Source organism: Bombyx mandarina, chromosome 21 (genome assembly GCF_030267445.1).
Source record: "Bombyx mandarina strain Sakado chromosome 21, ASM3026744v2".
In the NCBI taxonomy this organism is placed as follows: domain Eukaryota; kingdom Metazoa; phylum Arthropoda; class Insecta; order Lepidoptera; family Bombycidae; genus Bombyx; species Bombyx mandarina.
In genome coordinates, this window is record NC_143227.1 from 7,191,538 (window position 1) to 7,212,831 (window position 21,294).

At 44.5% G+C, this 21,294-nt stretch overlaps 1 protein-coding gene across 2 annotated transcripts in view; it reads left to right on the plus strand.

Moving 5' to 3' along the window:
• Positions 1-21,294, plus strand: part of hwt (SH2 domain-containing adapter heavyweight) — a 244,783-nt gene that overhangs the window by 206,847 nt on the left and 16,642 nt on the right. The window contains exon 1 of one of the 2 annotated variants that reach the window (XM_089736249.1): positions 18,481-18,867. The exons of the other annotated variant lie outside the window; for it this stretch is intronic. Coding sequence (XP_089592375.1) covers positions 18,799-18,867 — 69 coding nt within the window. The 5' untranslated portion in view covers positions 18,481-18,798. Of the gene's footprint in view, positions 1-18,480; positions 18,868-21,294 lie in introns of those variants that run through there. 2 annotated transcript variants of the gene reach the window in all.

The window sequence follows — 21,294 nt, forward strand, 5'->3', positions numbered from 1 at the left end:
CAGCTGTTTAATGGACAATAGTTGAATATGTCAATCGTTAAGATCCATTTTTCAGATTTCGATTTATTTTAAAGTATCACTATTTAGGATATTTAATAATAAAAAATGTTGATGAAAAATAACAGTGTTTATTTTAAGAGATCAGCCTTATTCCACTTTCAGGATGTTCCAGGATAACTCCGTTTAACAATTGTAAATCGAAAAGAATGAAAAATGTTGCATATTCTTGGGACGAAAAGCTCCATGGTCAAATCTATTTATCAAGCGATTTGTAAATCCATTGGTACGTAAAATCACGAACCAAGATACTGTCGAATCAATCATAGCTGATATACCCAAAGTTGGTACGATGTCGAAAAGTATTTTACGTTTTAATCCAATCGACTAAATGAATATCTCAGTAGTTACCGCCTTGGAATACTGGACCAAGGGTCGTGGGTTTGAATACCAGATCGAGCAAACATTCATGAAATGAACAGGTTTGTTTGCTCTTTTTCAGGTTTTTTAATGTATTTCCATGGAGTTTTTTTAATGTAAATAAATGTGTACATCATCAGTCTCTGGTTCCCTGGGTACAAGGAATACTATTTGCGAGCCAGGTGATTGGTCCCCGGTTATTATTATATTAGTATACGTTAAAATCTATTTAAAGAAAAATATCACCCAAATGCGTAGCAGTAGCTCTGAAACAGTAATAGCGTTTACCTATTTTTGAATTGGGACTTCATCCATTGTTTTTAAGATGTTACAAGTCATACTGAAGTTGTAAACCAGACATGAACAAAAGCCAGCAAAATTTTTCGACCCTGGCCTGTTACTGTTATCATCGTCATGACGCACAAACATTATTCATTAGGTCAACGAAATGACCGGTACATGACGCACGGTTTCCGAAAAAGTCACGCTCACGGCTCATACGACTTGGGGGCTATTTGTCACAATGTGCCCCTAACATATGTTTTCCGAGTGCAGCTGCGTTCTGTTATGGTTTGATCCCTGTCGTTTGGTGCAATTAACAGAAGAAAAGACTATGTTATAAATGTATAGAGATTAATGTTGCAGATTTAATATTTTTTGACATTACAGACGAATGTTCGAGAAGGTTCATTTGTATAATTGTTCTATTTATGAAAGTTAAGAGGTTGAGATACTCAAATAATTACACATAAATCTTGTTGTGGGTCGACCACAGATAACACCCAATGGGGGTTATCGGTTCGATACAACAAACAAAAAAAACAAAGCAGAAAATGATACTTAATTGTGTAATTTTTTCATATTTATAAAAACTAGAGGTCCCGCAGTAGTCGAAATTCGACTATAATTAATTGGAATTGTAAGTTTGTACACTATTATGATTGTATTTTATACTTCTATAATCACAAATTACGCCAAGACTACACTATAAAAAATATTAGCAAAGATAAACAATATTTAATCTATTCTCAATTTGACAACAGACGTCAAGAACAAAAGTTTGACAATAAATAGTATGCATGCGTGTGTGCGTCAAATACATGGTATGTAGTGTGTGTAATGTTTTCTTCATTGATTTAAGGTATATTTTATGCATTATTTTAAAAATATATTAGCATTGTGCACTTCTTCCCTATATTCTTTATAAGTGCGGATTATAATATCATATAATATCATAGGTTTTAAAGCAAAAACTTCAATTCTCAGCTCAGTCAGGATTTCTAGAGCCTTCCTTTATTCAAAAATCGCTTCATTTTACATTTTAAGGCACAAACATCCCCGCGTAACGCCGCGTCCGGTAGCAGAGTACGTCAAACGTAACACCTGCGATACTCAATGAGTCATTACGTTCACATGACCGGTCCTTGTATTTATCCGTCAGAAGGTCGGGACAACCGGCCCGTTTGACTCATTACTGATACTTTGTAAATTAAGTGAGTTTATAAATAACAACATAACCTTTTGAATCCAGTTCGCTTTCTATAGCCATATAGTTGTAGTGGATCGGAGTTATTTTTGAAGCATATTTAAAAATTATTCTAAGGTATCGGCATAAGGAGTTTTTTAACTTTAAAAAAACATTATAAAGATTTAATGTACCTACCATATTCAATGGCTATAAGAGAGAATTTCTTTTTGTGTTATAAATTCTGATTGCGAATATCTTATATTATTATGTATCTTCAAAGATATTGCCATCAGAAATCGATCCATGGTTTCATAGTCAAGGTCATTAACCATTAGACCAACGCGGTGAATTTAAAACTACTTTTTTAAAGTAATAAATGGCCAGAAACGTCAAATGTGCTATAATGATAATCCTAGTGAGAATGCTAGAAGAAAATATATTCAAAGAGCATAAATCAATCTCATAAACATCAGAATATATTTATTGCGATTTTAATTGTACTGGTAACTCTCTTATCGTTATTAGAGAACGTAAAATTTTTTTATGGTTGACTCATACTTGCCAGCTGCGTAAATGCAGATTATATATGTATTTATTTAAGCGTCAATCCAAATTTGGCGTTCTATAATTTAAATAGCGTGTTTAAATATTCATTTACAATTTTTTGCGGATAATCTAGTAATGGTTTTATCATTCGTGTATTCAATGGTGTATCAAAAGCTCTGTTTGAGGATTATTAAGCCCATTGAGTTTCTCGCCAGTTCTACTCAGTGAGTCGCGTTTCCGGTCCGGTGGTAGATTCTGCCAAGCACTGCTCTTGGTAGTGTTGGCAACGTCCTCAGCTTAAAGGCCCGTCAGCTCACCTACTCGTTCGGTTATTTTGGCATAATCCTCTAAGGTTACCAGCTTAGGTTGGAAAAAAAAAGGATTTTTACTGGACTATGACCCTTGGAAATTAGCATTTCATTATTTTTTTATCTATATAAATACAAATGAATTGCTGTTCGTTAGTCTCGCTAAAACTCAAGAACGGCTGGACTGATTTGGCTAATTTTGGTCTTGAATTATTTGTGGAAGTCCAGAGAAGGCTTAAAAGGTAGATGAATATGAAAATGTTCGGAATTAAATAATAATAACAATTTTGTTTTTTCTTTGATGTGTATGATTTAAGTTTATTTTATACAAAAGTTTAGGTCTTTTATTTATCGATTGAGGCATTAAGAAGTTTGCCGGGTCAGCTATTTAAAATAAAAAAGCGTAACCTAAACTCTTAATTGAAAGTTCTAACTACGTCGTTATAAGATTGTCGTGATATTCTAGCTCTTAAAATCTGAAACAGACGATTGCGGAAGAAGTAAATAATTGCATATTATCTTATCGTTAAATATTGTACAAACTTGGTTTTCTCAACGCCTTTTTTTTTTGCTAAATCTCTAGGACGATGTTTGCATTTAAAATAATAATTTCTATAGTTTGAATGCGTTAGTCATCACGGAGTTGCCCGCTTTGAAATTGATCTTTGTTTTTGTTTGAGAGCAAAAAATAAAAACAACACAACACGTCGTTGTTTGAGTGTTTCAAACAAAACATTTAGCTATTGTTTTATCGTGCAGTGACGTCACCGAGAGATGGCCGTTGCGAGTACATTCACCTATTGCTTAGATCATCCGAAACTAGTTGTATACGCCGATGTGGCTTTTATTGAAAATTATTCGATAGCTTGTTCGAAAACCATCCAAAAAAAACATCCATCCATTCAGTTTCATAAAATGAACTTTCACATTGTCAAATTCCATAATAGTTATGGCCAAAACAATATTAGAAAATTTGAACAATTTTATATAAATCTTTTGCCGATTTCTGCCGCGATGCATTTCAGTTCAATTGTCGGGACAGCAACACAATTGGGACTTCGATCTTATATCTCATGTTAAATGGTGACATTTGCATTCTGACATCTATGGGCCCCAGTAGCAACTTAACAGCATGTGAGCTATGTGCTCCTTCACCCATTTGAAAAACACTCTAAGGAAAAACAATATGTTATAATACCAGGTTAGATTAAAAAAATATTCAAAAGTATGTAGGACATTCAAATTGTATCAAATTAGACAAAGATACGAATTTAAATATAATACTGGATATAAAAATCGTTGCCACCGTTGATTCTTTGATTGAACTGGCTGAAAATATACCCAATATGACGCATAATCTCATTTCTTCAGTGAGGCTCAAAACTATGATAAATACACAGAAATCAACCCAATAATATTTTAGTATTAGTTGTCTGTTATGATATCGTTTAGCATGTTTTTATGTTGTCTGTGGGTTGAATAATTTAGGGTTGTCACTAATAAGAAAAACCTGCCCTATTTTGCATTGCATACTCGGTCCTCCATGGTCTTCGTGCGGAGTTATAAGGTAACACTTTACAAAACTTTTATAAGGTATATGCGAGTATAATGATCGAGGATTCGATCTCGAATTGGCAGGGTGGCTTTGGAGTGCCGTAGTACGTAAGGAATTTAGATTATAATTTTGAATTTTGACAGCAAATAGCGCGGGAAAAAAACTGTCAACTCTAAATCTGTCGTAGCCACTTACTATGAGTTGATAACGTACATATTATTATATCTATCGACAATAAGAACTTCCTCGCCACAAATGAGTGATTTAAATTTCCAGTTCATTGACATTTTTGAAAATATTCAAAGTAGGATAGTAAACAACTACTGTTTAGCTTACTTGATTTATGCAGTTGTATTAATTGTGTATTAAATGCAGTTGTATAAGTTGCGTATTGTGTTGCTTTTGTTTTTTTGTAATTTAAATTTCTAAATTTCTCTTCTTGTTCACTTTCTACTTATATGTGATTTTGTTTGTGGAAATATATTTGGTTATTGTTTTAGCTATATTTTTTTTAAATATAATATGTTTGTATTGTACTGTTTGTTTCCCAAATAAATAAATAAATAAAAAATTAAATTATGTCTAGAAATTGTATTATGTAATATGTATTATGTATAAAATGTGCAACAAAAACCTTATCGTTAACCTAGTATTTTTGTTTGACCAGAATTTGTACAATAAGTCTAATACGACCGAAATGTTTCCTTTATCCATTGAAGACAGACAGCTAAAAGACCAGGTGACGACATACATAACAATAATAATTATGTAAGATAATTATCTTTTACGAGACAACTAGGTCACTTTTGAAGTGTTTGTCATTATATTGATCGGAGGGTTGGTGTACTGCGTTACTTAATAGGAGAATTATTAAAATAGCTTGTTATTCGTGTCGGGATATACTTGTGTAAAGTGAATGGAAGTTTCCAATACGTTAAAATTAGTATTATCGGCTATCGCCCACTGAGTTTCTCGCCGGATACTCTCAGTGGGTCGTGTTTCCAATCCGGTGGTAGATTCTGGGAAGCACTGCTCTGGCTAGGGCCAATGTTATCAACACTCCCGGTTAGAGCCTCGTGAGCTCACCTACACGTTAGGGTAAAGCTGAAATAGCCTCTCAAGGCTATCAGCATAGTACGGAAAATCGGCTAACAAAACAGCTACAGTTTCAAAGGTAATATGCTATCTAGACCTGGAAAGTAACTTAAGTTCTCTTTGTGTTTTAAATCGAATATTCTCGAATCGTTTGAAATTGAGTTTATAATTTACGATGGCACATCCCGCAAACAAAGCAAATTTTATCGCTGCTACCTGGAAACAGTACATTCATGGGGAACCTGTTTGCTACATATAGTTCGACTTTAGAATAATCTCTTTCGCTTGGACTTAAGCTTTTTCAAACGTGATTTAATAAGGGTTCTGAGCTCCCTAGACTTGATAACACCTATGAGTAGCGTTGAACACTGAACAGGTAAGCTGCGTGCTCGTCTACCGACTTCAATAAAAGATGAAGTTCAACCCTATAACATCCTAATAAATTCCACGATGACATCAGTATGACAATCCTATTTTTATTTATAATTATCACCGACGATTTGCGTATTTGCTTGTGTTCTCACTACCATATGGATCTATGAGTATTAGTAGATTCTACCTACTCAAAAGTTTTCGATGTTAAATGAACAAATAAGTCAATCGGGTTTCTTCGTCTGCGACCAAATATAACATATTGTTGTTTCTTCTAAATTAAATGGTTTATATTTTGTGACGTGAATAAGTAGTGATTTTCTTTCTTATTCATTTATGATGAAATTATATGTGATAAAGACATGCAAGGGTTTTTAATTATTTTTTAATTTTTAGGCAAATAGTCTGTTACTCGACAATATGTGAAGAATTTAATGATTGTTTCTAATAAAAACAAATTCTCGGAATTATGTTTGTAAATAAATATTTACTACGTAAGATAATATTTTAATCGGTTTAAAATCAAATCATAACTGAGGCATGAGATTATCAAATTGACTTTTCATTGAAATCAAATCTCATTACTATAATATTCCATATAAATTATAAGTTGGAACATCTAAGTTTTATTCATACCAAAATGTATAAAATAAATTCATAAAGGCATTCATGTTAAATGACAATAATTTAAAAATGAATAAAATTTCACTACATTGTAAATACGAGTAAAGGCTATGTCATACGGTTTTATCTTCAGCCCACTGAGTTTCTCGCCGGACCTTCTCAGTGGGTCCGGTGGCAGATTCCGCGAAGCACTGATCTTGCTAGAGCCAGTGTTAGCAACACCCCCGGTTTGAGTCCCGTGAGCTCACATAATAGCTCCGTGAATCTAGAATAACTCCTCGAGGCTACTAATTCTAGTATTCAGGTAGGAAAAAAAAAAGAGACGATTTTATCAACATGGGAAATACACCACTTATATCACTTGATCAGGTTGAAGCGTTTAATAATAGTTTAGAAGCTAAGATTAGCTACAGTCTGTTCATTCATAATAGTCATAGTGATTACTTTAAAATGAGAGGAAATTTACCTACAGCATACGTGTCCAGGAAAACAAAATCAGTAAACCGTTTTGATATATTTTGCGAATTTAATAGCAACATAAAGCGTTTTTACAAATAATATATTACATAAATATTATATTAAGATATAAATTGTAATATAGGTATATTATATTATAATATTACTTTTTTGGTACCGTTCGTGTTAAGGCATGTCGGAGTTCAGACTAGGTTCTTAGTTCCTTCTGTTCTCTTACCCAAGTTCGGGAAATATTATTACTATATAATCTACAATAATACTATAAGCATGAAAGTTTACATATTTGTAACTCAATAATTCCGTACATACATAGTTTATAACCTTTTTTTTTTTTTTTTTTTTCGGGCCGGGGGCCGAACCTCCTACGAGGTCCCCGCGCCTAGGGGGCGCGCGGGGTATGTGAGACTCAACGATCTGCAGGTGTTGAGAGCAGATCGCGGGCCCAAGGATTTTAGGGCCCACCCACTAAACGACTCCCCTGCACTCTTACACCCGACGTCCGATCTCCGTCCGGGGTCAGAACCCGTTCAGAGTAGGGGGGTTCCCGCGGTCAACACTACAACCAGACACGCGGCGCCACCCCGAGGACGCCCGACCGACGGGTCGTCGAGGCGATAGTCGACGACCAACGACGTCGGTCTCCGCGGTACGGCGGCCCTACCAGGCCGCCCGGGCGGTGCCGCTGGTGTTCCGGGATACCCCGCTGGGCCAGAACCAGCCTGCCGGGTCGGAACGCGATACACCGCCGACCGGGTTGCTCTTCAACAGTATGTTCGGCGACGACAGCGACGACGAAAATGCGGACCGCATCGCAGTCCGCAGCCGCCGACGCGCCGTCCCGTCCTCCTGGTGCCAGCGCGCTAGAGTGACGGTAGCGTGCGGCGCAGCCTCAACCCCCTTAGGTCGCCCCGTGACCATCACCGGGAGGAGACTGCCTCCTCATAGGGGCTGGAGCTGGACAAACGCCCTCCTCCGAACCCCGGCTCGACGGCGGCGACACGGCGCCGAGAGGGAAGAAGAGCTCTCCCTCTCCCGTTCCGCCGCCTCCTTCTGCGAGATGGTGGACTCGCAGAAGTCGAGCATCGCCTGCCAGGACTCGTCGCTGCCGAGCATCGTAGCCACGACGGTCGGAAGCGACAAGTCCGGTCCTATTTTTGCAACGAGGACGCGGCGCTGCTCCGCGAAAGCGGTGCAGTACGCGAGCGTGTGCTCCGCCGTGTCCTCGTTGCAGCCACTGCAGTGGTGGCACTTCGGCGTCGGCTCCCTCCGGGCGACGAGGTGCAGGTAGCGACCGAAACAGCCGTGTCCCGTGAGCACCTGCGTCGCTCGGAAGGTGAGACGTCCTCGGTCGCGATTCACCCAGTCCGAGAGGACCGGGCGGATCGCCTCGACAGTCCGTCGCCCGTAGGCGGGGTCCGCCAGGCGGCGAGACCACGCCTCGAGCACGGCACGCCGAGATTGAAGTTTCCGCGCTCGAACTTCCGCCGCGCCGGGACGCGGCTCCCCCCTGGAGCGGAGATCGCATCGCCACGCGTAATCCGCAGCGAGCGCCTCCGCTTCTAGGTCCCAGGGAGGCGTCCCAGCTAGCACGCACGCCGCCTCAAACGAGACGGTGCGGTATCCACGAACCGCCCTGACCGCAATCGCGCGCTGCGGACGTCGCAACGCCGCAACGTTGTCACGGGTCAGGGCGTGGCACCACACGGGAGCCCCGTACAGTGCCATCGACCGCACCACCCCCGTGTAGAGGCGGCGCACTACCACGTCAGGCCCCCCGACGTTCGGCAACAGCCGACTCAGCGAGCCGGCAGCCGCCATCAGTCGGGGACCTAATCTTTCAAAGTGAGCGCGGAAGCTCCAACGACCGTCCAGTACGAGACCGAGGTACCGCAACCCGGTTGCCTCGATCTCAACGCGAACGCCTCCGATCACGAGGTGGGCCCCCTGAGGCGGCGCTCTCCGGGCCCCGTGAAACAACAGGGCCTGGGATTTATCAAGCGCCACCTCCAGACCCAACCGTCGGATCCTGCCGATGACGAAGGCCACCCCCGCGCAGGAAAGACGAGCAGACTCGCGCAAATCCTTCCCCCGGGCCACGACCAAAGTGTCGTCCGCGTAGCAAACTATGCTTAGACCCGGGAGAGAAGCGCTAAGGGCGCTCCGCAGGACCCAATCATAGCCGATGTTCCACAAGAGAGGGCCAAGGACCGACCCCTGTGGAACACCGCGCTCAACGGGGAAGCGGAGCACCGTCCCACCGTGCCCGGTGCACACGACCGACCTATCCTCGAGGTAGGACCCGATCAGCCGACGGAGATACGCAGGGACGCCATGATACTGCAGCGCCCCCGCGATTACCGACCAGGGCAGGGTGTTGAACGCATTGGCGATGTCCAGGGACACCGCCAGTGCAACCCCACCCCGGCCGACAGCCTCATCAGAGAGGGCGCGCACGCGCATCACCGCGTCGATGGTCGAGCGGCCCTCCCTGAATCCGAACTGCTCCGCTGACAGATCAGGACCCACTCCCGTCAGGTGCTGGACGATGCGGGCGGCCATCACCCGCTCGAGCAGTTTTCCCGCTTCATCCAGCAACACGATGGGACGATACCCCGCAGGTGAGTCCGCAGGGCGTCCCTCCTTCCTTAGCAGAACCAGTCTGCCCGTCTTCCACTGCTTTGGAAACCGCCCCGACTCGAGGCAGGCTTCAAAGAGCCGCACGAGCCGGTCCCCAAGGGCACCGAAGGCCAAATCCCAAACCCGACCGTGAACACCGTCAGGGCCGGGGGCCGCGTCTTTCCTCCGCATCCTCGACACGGCCGCACGAATCTCCTGCTCCGATATGCTCGGAGGAACCACCTCAGCAGGGGCATCACCGCTCACGTCAAGGCGTGGCGGCACGCCCATGAAGGGGGGCTCAAAGTCCCTCTCCATCCGCGGGAATAGCCCGGAGACAATATCCCGCAGCTGCTGAGGCTGGAGACGCTCCGTCACCGGGAGCGCCCACGGTCGCAATTTCTTGCGTACCGTCTGGTACGGGCGCCCCCAGGGATCCTGATCGAGCGTCTCCAGGAGCGTCTTCATGCTCTGAGACTTGGCCTCGCCGATGGCCCGCCGCAGAACCTCCTGCTTTTCACGGCAGTCGGCATGTAAGCGGGCCGCCACCTCCGCGAAATCCATACCGCGAAGACGGCGACGGCGGTGGCGGGCGCTTCGGCGGCGTGCCCGCACGCACTCCTCTCTGAGGAGTGCGATCTCGGGCGTCCACCAATACGCACCGCCACGTGGAGCGCGGCCGCTGACCCGGGGCATCGCAGCATCGCAGACGCGACGCATCGTACCCCGGAACCAATCGGCCTCCGACTCCACGTCCACTAGACGCGCGGGCATCGGCGCCCACGCGGCCACTGTGGCCGCCTCCACCGCGAGCACCTTATTCAGGCGCTTCAGTGCCCATCGTGGGAATGATCGGGGAGCGCTACGCGGGAGCTCCTCCTCGCCGCGGGCCTCTTCGGCCGGCGTATTCAACGAAGTGGAAACGGAGAGCTCAAATCGGACAAACCGATGGTCCGAGAGCGTCTCCGCCCCCTCGAGAACACGCCAGCCACGGACACGGCGTGCGGCGGACGGAGACGCGAACGACACGTCCACGTGTGATTCCCCGTTCCACCGCACGCAGGTCGCGACCGAACCTCTGTTCAGAAGACAGAGACCGGTCGCGAAAGCCCACTCCGACAGGAACTCGCCGCGCGAGTCCGTGCGGGGGGAGCCCCACGCTGTACATTTAGCGTTGAGGTCCCCCGCCAGTATCACCGGGCGAGACTCGAAGCGATGAACCAACGCCTCGAGCCCACCCAGGAACCGTTCGAACTCAGCGAGACTCCTGTTCGGAGAGAAGTACACCCCGATCACGACGGTTTCGTTGACCCTAACTACGACGTACCCGGATCCCCTGGCCACCATTCCAAGGGGGGGTAACGCCGCTGACTGTCGCATCACGATCGCCACGGAGCCATCAACATCTCCGGCCCAGGAATCCTCCCGGTCGGGAGGTACGAAGTATGGCTCCGCAACGATCGCGATGTCAATGAACCACTCCGCCATGGTGTGGACGAGGAGATCCTGCGCCCTGGCGGAGTGGTTCACGTTCGCTTGGAGGAAGCGATGGACGTGAACCATTATTGAGGTGTCACGTCCATCGCTCCCTCGTCTTCCGTCCCACCTTGCGGCCCGACGGCCGCGGTGGGAACTGACTGGCCGGCTGCTTTACACGCAGCCGGCTCTTCCTCTGTTATTTTCTTCTTTTTCCCGCCACGCCTCCTCTTTGTGGAGGAGGGGGCGGAAAGACAGGCCGGGCCCCCAGCCCGATGATCGGCCCGCCGCTTCGCCGCGTCGCATAGCACGCAGTGTGGCGCGGCGGCTGTGCAGGAGACCGCTTTGTGTCCGGGCTGGCCGCAGCGGAAACAAAGCCCGCTGCGGTCCACGGCCGATGGGCACCTGGCGAGGCCGTGCCCGGTGCCGAAGCACCGGAGGCATCGCCAGGGGCGGGCCTTCTGTAACTGCACGTGGGCCATCACCCAGCCCACGCGCAGCCTCCCTGGTGAGTCGGCGGGCCGACCTTGTGGAGGCGTAGCCAGGAGCGTGGCCGCCTGCATAGGGCAACGCGCCCACGCAGTGAAGGCTCCAGAGTAAGAGCTTCGCAGCTCTCCCACTCTGACCTGCGTGAGGGCGCAATTGCCCTGCGATGCAATGGCGGCGGCCACTTCCTCCTTTGTGGCGCATTCATCCAGGCCCGTCACTTTGACTTCTGCCATTTTGACGGGCCTGTCTATACGCACCACTTCTGGGTCCGGCAGGATTTCACGGAGCCGGGTTGCTAGCTTGTCCGCGGCCGCACTGGTGTTGGCACCAGGACACTCCAGCAACCGGGCCCCGTTGGCGGTGTGCCGGACTCGGAGGCCACCCTCCACGCCCATGGCATCCACGTCGACGCTAGCGCGCGCCCGGGCCATCACCTCCCCATAGGTGAGGCCCTTTTCCTTGGCAGCCGGCAGCAGCTCCAATACGACAGCCGCCGACCGCGGGGCGCGCGGTTTTCTTGCCTTGCGCCCTCCCTTTCTTTTCCCTTCAGTTGCTGCTCGACCCACTACCTGGGGAGCATTGACTGTCGGAACGGGACGGGGGTTAGGTACGTCTTGCGCCCTCCTTCGACCCCGCTTCACTACCGTCGTCCAGGCTGCGTCCATGTTGGACGGGGCGGGAGGCAATGGACGGGGCCGGGGGTGTTGCGCTGGCTGGGCGGCATTCACACACCCCTTTGGATTGTTGCGGCTTCTGCCAGGCCCCGCCTTCGCAGGCTGGGGCGGGGCAGAAGCAGCAGCCTGAGGCCTCTCAGGTTGGGCGGGTGTTCGTCGCCCAGCAGTCTTGGACCGTGTAGTCAGTTTGGCCGCAGTGGCGTTCGCGGGCGCCGGTGCAGCCGCGGTCTTAGGCGTTAGTGATGCTTGCGCTGGCCGCTCGTGTGCCAGCGGTGGCCTCGCGCGCACTACTGTAGAGGTGCGAGCCTCAAGAATGGCTAGGCGTCTCTTGAGGTCTTCGATCTCTTTATCTTTTTCCGCCACTATGGCCTCTTGCACTTGGGATGGTGGTGGTGGGGAAACTGAACTGCCCCGCTGTCCCCGTACACCATCAATGGCCACACGCATGGCGGCCATCTCCTCTCGCAACTTTACACTTTCCGCCCGAAGCTCTGCATTCTCACTCTGAACGCAGGCGTACAAAGCCTGTAGACTCTCCAGCTGCGACCGCAGGCCAGCTGTTTCCTCCGTGGCAGTGCGCTGGAGAAATGCCTCTAAGAGTCTACCCATGGCAGTGACCACGCAATTCAGGGCATGCACGTACGTGCCCTTTAAGGAGCCTGATTTGCTCGCCACCTTGGAGACAATATCCAGAGAGGTTTCGAAAGTTTTGTGGAGGTCAGTGGGCTCAGTCTCCATAAGGGAGCGGCACAACCGCTCAACCTCTCCCTCCCTGATTCGTTCGGCCTTCCCACAACGGGTTCTCCCGCCTCGCAGCGAGCCGGCTGCCAATCCGCCGCAGGTTATCCGAACATCCTGTTCTTTGGCAGACGACGCCGCAATAGTCGCCGTTCTTTCCTCGACCGCCAAAAACTTGGCGGGCGCGGGTTCAATTTCCGAGGAGTCGGAGGGAGCGGAAGTCACCGGTCTCTTGACCGTCTTCCGCTTCCTCCGAGTTTTCGCATCAGCGTTGGCTCTGCTGGCGAACCGTCCGGTAGTATTCCGAAGCAAAAGCGGCGACTCTCGACCACTCGACGCGTAGCCCCTCGCAGAGCTTCGCGTCGAGCGCAGTGAGAGTGCACTGTCGCAACGCTCAGGATGCACGAATAGATCTTTTTCGCGGCTCGTGCTGCCGCCTCCTTCCTCTAGGCAATTGTTGCCCCCCCCAGAATACGAGGGGCAGCGTGCCTCCGATTGCTCGGAGGCACGGAGGGATTCTCCTCCCGCTGAGCGGGAGGTACCCTCCTGGGGTAATACTGTTTCACAATTGTCCATATTCATTTTTTTTTCCTTTCTTATTTAACCAGGGGTGAGGTCCCCTGGGATCAGGTGATGCCCTCGGGACTGGACTCCCTCCAGCCATTCATCCCTTCACCGGGCATCGGAGCTTGGGATTGGGGTATTTTTTATAGAGGTTTACGTCCTCGCGACCCCGTGCCTTGCGGCAGCGGCCACCGCCCCCCACTCAGTGAGGATTACGGGTTGGTCGGCAGCCCACCGAGTGCACAGGGCAACTCGGCAGACCACCGCCCCACGCTCGAAACGAGCAACCACGAAGCCACGCCGGCGAAGCGGTACCCCCCATATCTGGGGGGCGTTCCCCTGTAGCCGAAGCCGGGGACATAGCAACCAGCGGTCAGCAGCTGCGAAAATGCAGCGCTGACTCACTTCCACGACTACGGGGCACAGGGTGCCACCGCTCACGGCAGGCCGGCGAACCAGTGCCGTCGGAAGCTGCGATCTCCAGAAGGAGCACTCTTCACTTAGTGAAGAGTGTGGAGAGCGCAGTCCTTCCGCTCCTCCTAGTGCTGATTTTGGTCCGCGTCATCCGATCTCTTTCGTTGCAAAGCCTATCTAAGCTATCCTAAGCCTAACCCTAAACCTAGGACCTTAACCTACATCTAAACCTAACCCTATACCTAGGACCTTAACCTACATCTAATCTAACCCTATACCTAGGACCTTAATCTACATCTAAACCTAACCCTAAACCTAGGACCTAAACCTAAGAATCCTTGCAACGAAAAAGATCGGACGATACCTCTGGGAATGTCGCCCAGAGGATCCCGTTATCCGCCACCTACGGACGCGCCACGGTGGAAGTCCAGCAAAACTCCCCCACAGACGGAGCCCCCGGCCACGCAGAGTGCGCACCGGGGGGCCCGCCCAGGTCCCGGGACATAGTTTATAACCTAGCTCAACGCAGAGTTTATCAGAGTAAAATGACATAATTCGGAAAATACGGATAAATCTGCTATAGGTAAATACGATAGTTTTTTTGCAGGTTCGTGATTTTAGGTGCCAACAAGGATCTAATAATGAACTGGTAATTGATAGACCAGTTCTAACACTAGGAGCAGGCTTTGGGACCCCGGTAACCGTACTCGTCGAACTCGATAAAGAGGTCGACGTGCAACCTAACCCATGCATCAGCCTGCTGAGTTTCTCGCCAGATCTTCTCAGCGGGTCGCGATTCCGATCCGGTAGTAGATTCTTTCGCGAAACAATCGCTCTTGAGTTGTTAGGTCTCTTTCGGAGGCGCTCGGGCAGTTGTTAGCAAATCCCACCCCTCCTGGCTGAGCCTTTGCCCGCCCATCTGTCCTGATGAAACTGGAAAGACCTCTGGGCCACTATTAATCTTTCAATCATTAAAAAAAAAGTTGATAGACCCAAAGTAACAAAAGCTTCTTTTTATTCCATGAAAATACTACGTCTTTAATGCTTTCTGAGTTACAAAATGTGTGCCTGCATGTACTCCGCGGAAAGCGAGGTACTTTTAGCATCTTAAAAACCAGTGTTAAGTTGGTTTAAGATACTAATCCTACATCAAATTACTACTATACTAAACTGAAATAAATTAAAACATTTAATTAGTATGAAGATTTCTCAAAGAAATAAACAGTGCCTTTGTGTTCAACTTTCTTAGTACTGTCTAGTTATTTTTTGGAACGAAGTTCCTTATCAGACGATACGGAGGGGTACCCTAACCGGGAAAAAACGTCCGTAACGTAAGATTATTATTAGTAATGCACACAGTGTACGACTTAACTTTGTAATAACGTACAAAAATAACATAATATTTTTATTATATATTTTTTATAAATGATTGTGAATAACATAAAGTTGATAACTATGTAAAGTAGTTTTATTATTATTTTTATCAATAAAAAAATCCGGTGTCCCACGACACCACACATCTTTTTCTGAGTATCACACTAATAAATAAAGAAATAATAAATAATGTTTATCATTAACATTGATCAATTAAGGAACTCATTAATTCAGGAAAGTACATGACAGGATGAAGACAAAAAATACGTGGAACTGCTAAGTAAAGGTAACAAACAAACTTAGGAAAAATTATCTTAAAAAAAAAACAGACTTCACAGAGCCAATTGACGTCAAATGAATAAGCAAACTTGTTTGAAGAATCTAAAATGTGACGCGCACACATAATTTATTGATTCGATTGTGTTACATAATTATTTCTTATGCGAACGAATAATATCTATACTATACTAATATTATAAAGAGGAAAGATTTGTTTATTTGTTTGTTTCGAATAGGCTCCGAAACTACTGGACCGATTTGAAAAATTATTTTTCCATTAGAAGCCGACATTGTCCCTGATGAACATAGGCTACTTTTTTTTAATTTTTATTTTATTTTATTTTTTTGGTTTCATGTGTGTTTTAATGTTTCCGAAGCGAAGCGAGGGCGGGTCGCTAGTCGCATATAAATAAAATATGTAAATCTTGTTGTACGAATAAATTTATGGATATTTTGACTAACATCGTGACGTGGGCGTAGGTTTATCAATAGTAGGATTTGAATGAAAAAAAAACATTAACATTTTACAACTCTCCATCAATTTGTAGCTTAAAATTAAATGTCATCTTATTTATCGAATTTAGTTAAACGTTGTGACACTCTAAACGTCGTCGTGACCCAAAGGATAAAACGTCCGGGTGCATTCGTATCTAGCGATGCACCGGTGTTCGAATCCCAGGCGGGTACCAATTTTTCTAATGAAATACGTACTCAACAAATTATGTTCAGGATTGACTTCCGCGGTGAAGGAATAACATCGTGTAATAAAAATCAAACCCCCAAAATTATATTTTTTTGTAATTACTGGTGGTAGGACCTCTTGTGAATCTGCGCGGGTGAGTGGGTACCACCACCCTGCCTATTTCTGCCGTGAAGCCGCAGCCGGCTGCCGCCGTTGTAACTATACTTGAGACCTTAGAACTTATATCTCAAGGTGGGTGGCGCATTTACGTTGTGTATGTCTATGGGCTCCAGTAACCACTTAACATCAGGTGGGCTGTGAGCTCGTCCACCCATCTAAGCAAAAAAATATCTTTAGTCTTGACTGCGAACTTCTGGTTAAATAATATCGCTTACAATATTATTTGCTTACTGATGTGTCATTCCCGATCCTGCGGAAAGAATGGAAGCAGTCGACGTCGCCCCAAACACGTCATCTCGGATCCTCCCGATCCACTAACGGTGCTTTTAGGTACTTCAAGCACCGGTCACCGTTCTCGTCGAACCCGTCGCTTGCGACGAAGGAGCTCGACGAGTAAATTAACCCTCAGACACAGCCCACTGAGTTTCTCGTCGGATCTTCTCAGTGGGTCGCGTTTCCGATCCGGTGGTAGATTCTGCGAAGCACGGCTCTTGCTAGGGTTCGTGTTAGCAACTTCGTCAGGTTTGAGCCCCGTGAACTCACTTACTAGTTAAGGTTACGCTGATATAGCCTCTTAAGGCTATCAGCTTAGGTAGGAAAAAAAAAAAAACTGATGTGTTTTTTTATTACCAACGGTGAAATTCGCCAGACTGTAATCCGTCTGTCCACATACCACATTGTAGTAATCATGTATTAACAGAACCTTTCTAATTTTAGTTTGCCAAAATATCGGATGACTCACTATGTAATTATAGCTGGAATGCTATCTAAATTGATTTAGCGCCAAAAGTTTTACCTATTGTTATAAAATTTGTGGAATGACTCACGTAAAATGCGAGACAAATTAAATAAAAGAACAATTTAAAATGTGATTAACATTGAAGTGATATAAAAGTACACAATTAATAAAAAAAAAATGTGTTGAGTAAATTGTTCATACTTCGTACAAATTGTTCATTTAAGTAATGCATTTATAAATTACAAATTCTCTATTTTTTTAAATACTAAAGGTCCCGCAGTAGTCGAAATTCGACTAAAATTAATTGGAATTGTAAGTTTGTACACTATTATGATTGTATTTTATACTTCTTTAATTACAAATTTCGCCAAGGCTACACTATAAAAATATTAACAAAGGCAAACAATATTTAATCTATACTCAATTTGACAACAGACGTCAAGAGCAAAAGTTTGACAATAAATAGTAGGTATGCATGCGTGTGTGCGTCAAATACATGGTATGTAGTGTGTGTAATGTTTTCTTTATTGATTTAATGTATCTTTTATGCATTATTTTTAACAAATATTAGCATTGTGCACTTATTCTCTATATTCTCTATAAGTGTGGAAAATTTCATACTCCTCCGTCCGCGCAATTTTCCTAAAAAGGGATACAAAGTTTTTGCTTTACGTATTAATATATAGATTCTGTCGGCATATCCTCTGTGAGGCCACAGATAAAAAAACTTGTTAAATCTCCAAAAATAATTGTTAAAAATTCCATTTTGAACAAAAACTGTTTTCTAACAAGTAGCTTTAAAACATCGTTAGATGCAATTTCATCTAAATTTCCATTAGTCTCGTTTGAAACGTACTAGGCGCGAGCCAAAGCAATAAATATAGTTTCTAAAGTAGCCGCAACTATTTCTTATCTAACTAGTACCTATCTGTTTTAATTATTAGGTTGATCAGATCGACATTCCTGAGACAATTCCCCGCTACCGTTGTTAGGCATTTCATTGTATCAAGTAAACGACCTCAAAACGGCATTCGACCTAGTCGAGCGTAATACAACATAACTCAAGAACCGAATACGAACGCGAAAGTTTACGTTTCGTTACCCAAGACTGTTTCGAAAGCCTGGCACCTTTATCTAGCAACGGCTAAGGTCCATTATGGCTCAGCTCATTCTACGACACGTGCGGAACGGAGGTATTAATGGAGTCGCTTATCTTCAATGAAGCATAATAACGCTTTGCAGCTACGTGGGTTTAATATACCAGTTTATTATGTAGCTTGTTATAGCGCTGCAGCGCTTGTTGGGGCTGTTACGACCGCGATGACTCAAGCCTCGGTAAACAGTATGCGGGGCGATGAGTCACCGTTTTACACATTCGCGTATAGCGTTTGTGTAGTGTTGTCAGTCTACAGTTGGACTCGTCAAGTAACCGAACTCTCTTAGGCGTTTATATCGGAGGTTACTCTGCCAATCGCCTAGACCTAACAAATAAGTGGCGAGATAAGCTACTATTCGTACTTTAAAACTATTCGTGTTTAGTACATAGGACAAGAACAAGTTTTCGTGAAAGTGTAGTTCTAGTTTTAGTTTGTGTGTGTGCGTGTCAGTAGTGAGTGCGGTCGATAGTTAGTGGTCGTACCTTGCTATTTGTGGATTCTAAACATACTATTGGATTTAATTGTGATAATTTGGATTTATGAACGGATGAAAAATGCCTTCAAACAAGAAATTGATCGCGAAGATGAGGCAGATGGTTCAGTGGATCCTGGTCGTGCATGTGGTGAGTTACCCAGTTGTCGCAGTACCTTTAATAAATAATTATTATGTATAACATTTGACGAAGATCTTCTTGAAATTTTTTATATGGATGCAGTAAATGGGAACATAGAATTTGTTGTTTGTTTATCCGATTGAGATATTAATAATTTAATAGGATACAAATGTACAAAAAACAATGAATTACAAAGAGCAGTAAGTAAATATTGATTAGGGGCTTCGGGCGATCCCCGGGGTTGACTTAACTCTGTTAGAAGTTCAGAGAGCAAAGTTTACTCTCGCAGGTTCGACGATTGCGAATCTCGAAAGAAATTATATAAACTCCAATAAAACTTGTTTCGAAGCTGTGAATAACCGTATTTGGATTGCTTAAAAAAATATTCATTTTGTTGATCTTCAGTTCGATGGCTATCAAAAGAATATGATAAATCATTGATAAATGATTTACGTGTTGATTTAAAATCTACTTTTAGATATTTTGACATAACATTTATGTAGTTAAGCCACAGGTTAAGCCTCGTGTGGAATATAGCTCCAAGCTCTTATTACTGTCAAATAATTTTGACTCGAGAAGAGGGTCGTTTAGATTTTCGGTAATCTTGATCTTACGGATCGTGAGGAAACACCGCACAAACTTTACTTTGCACCGTATGTTCATGGTAAGAAGGGCTTTGAGGAATTGTTTGGATTGACCCTACCATCTCTTATATCATCGCACCACCCATCAGCGATGCAGAATACATGCCTATTTCCTGGAACCTTAGGGTTCACCTCATAAAGCTACGCACAAGATCATTTTTATCACGTACCTACCATTCGGCTCTGGAACAAGTTCCTCTATACTGTGTTCCCAGAGCGCTATGATGTCTTCTTTAAACTTTCTTAAAGTTCTTCGGGCCACGAGCATTGCTGACTCCCACGAGTATTGGTAACCATTTAATGCCAGAAAGATCGCGTCAATTCTACCAATAGAATTTTTTTATAAAAAGATGTGATATAGTGCTTACTTCAGCCCCAAACAACAAAGTAATTGTACTAAATACTAAGTAATTGCAAAAACAATTCAAACACTGTAAAAGTGATGAATTGTCAAGTTCTAAATTGCGGTAATTTTTGAGTGCTTTATGTGCAGTGTATCGGATTCCATAGCTTTGCACTGTGATTCTTTAATTATTCCCAACTTTAATTGCACTTCATCGAACGAATCAAAAGTAATCATTAATATTTCTATTATATCATATTCAACATAAGTGTTCTTAATATTCTGAAGCACGTTGACCTTTTCAAGAAGGTGTTGAAAATTTCTTCCATAATTACTTCCCCCATTGAAACAGTCGTAAGGGATTACTTAACGAGACCCTTGGCCCTTTAGGCGATTCGGACTCGCAACTCAGTAATTAAGCTTATTTCCTTCGCTTGTTTTGTCATTTCCAACAATTGTGTGCTTAGTTTACTCTGACTCAGCAAGACAAGATTCCAACAAAGTAGACCTTAAAGCCTATTGGCTAGGTTGAAACTTGTTCACCGAATTAACGGCTTCAATGCTCCTTAGATTTCCTTCACGGTCTGTTCCAAATACCTACCCGTGACTAGACATATGACAGACATGGGTGCTCAAAGCCAAATGTTGGAATAATTGAAATGCACGTCCTAGCTTCGCATTGAAAGTGAAAAGAGCAAAAGAATAATGTTAATTCAGCTGTATGAACCTGTTTGCGGTCGACTGTTTGCTGAGCGTGACCAGACGGCAGTTGGCGATGTCGCGTACATAGGACATGACTGTGCCAATGGTTAATGGCAAATGCGATTTCATCTTAACGAATTCTAACGTACGATCTACTTTATTGTTTGCATTTATCTTTTTTTAAATTTCTCTTAGCGATTGTGTCTCGTTCTATCTATTTATGTATTTACTATCTTTGTTATTGTAAACAAAGCCGGTAATCATATTAAGGTGAGTCACGATCTAGATTCGGATGCAATTGCTTCTTAATTAAAGACTACAACAGATCTGTAACACAACGGACCATAAGATAGGTCCGTAATGCGGAACATCTTTATAAATAAATTTATAATTAAATTTCAAATTTGTTTTAGAGCGTTTACTATATTATAATAATTGTACCAATTGGATTACAAATTAAGGTTACCATTTGAATAATAACATCAGAATAATAGTTTAGTTATTCAATGCACGACAATATGTTTACGTATCAACGTTTAAATCTTTCCATCATCTTTTATCTAATGTTTACGTTTTGATTCACAGAACAAACGTCTGTGTAAGTCTGACATAATCTGATCATAAAATACACGCGGTCGCCGTTTTCGAAACAAATTTCCTAAACCTATTCCCGATGACCTCAAAAAGAAAGCACGCGACAAATTACAATACGTATTCGGATGGAGTGAGTCACCGGCCCAAAAATAC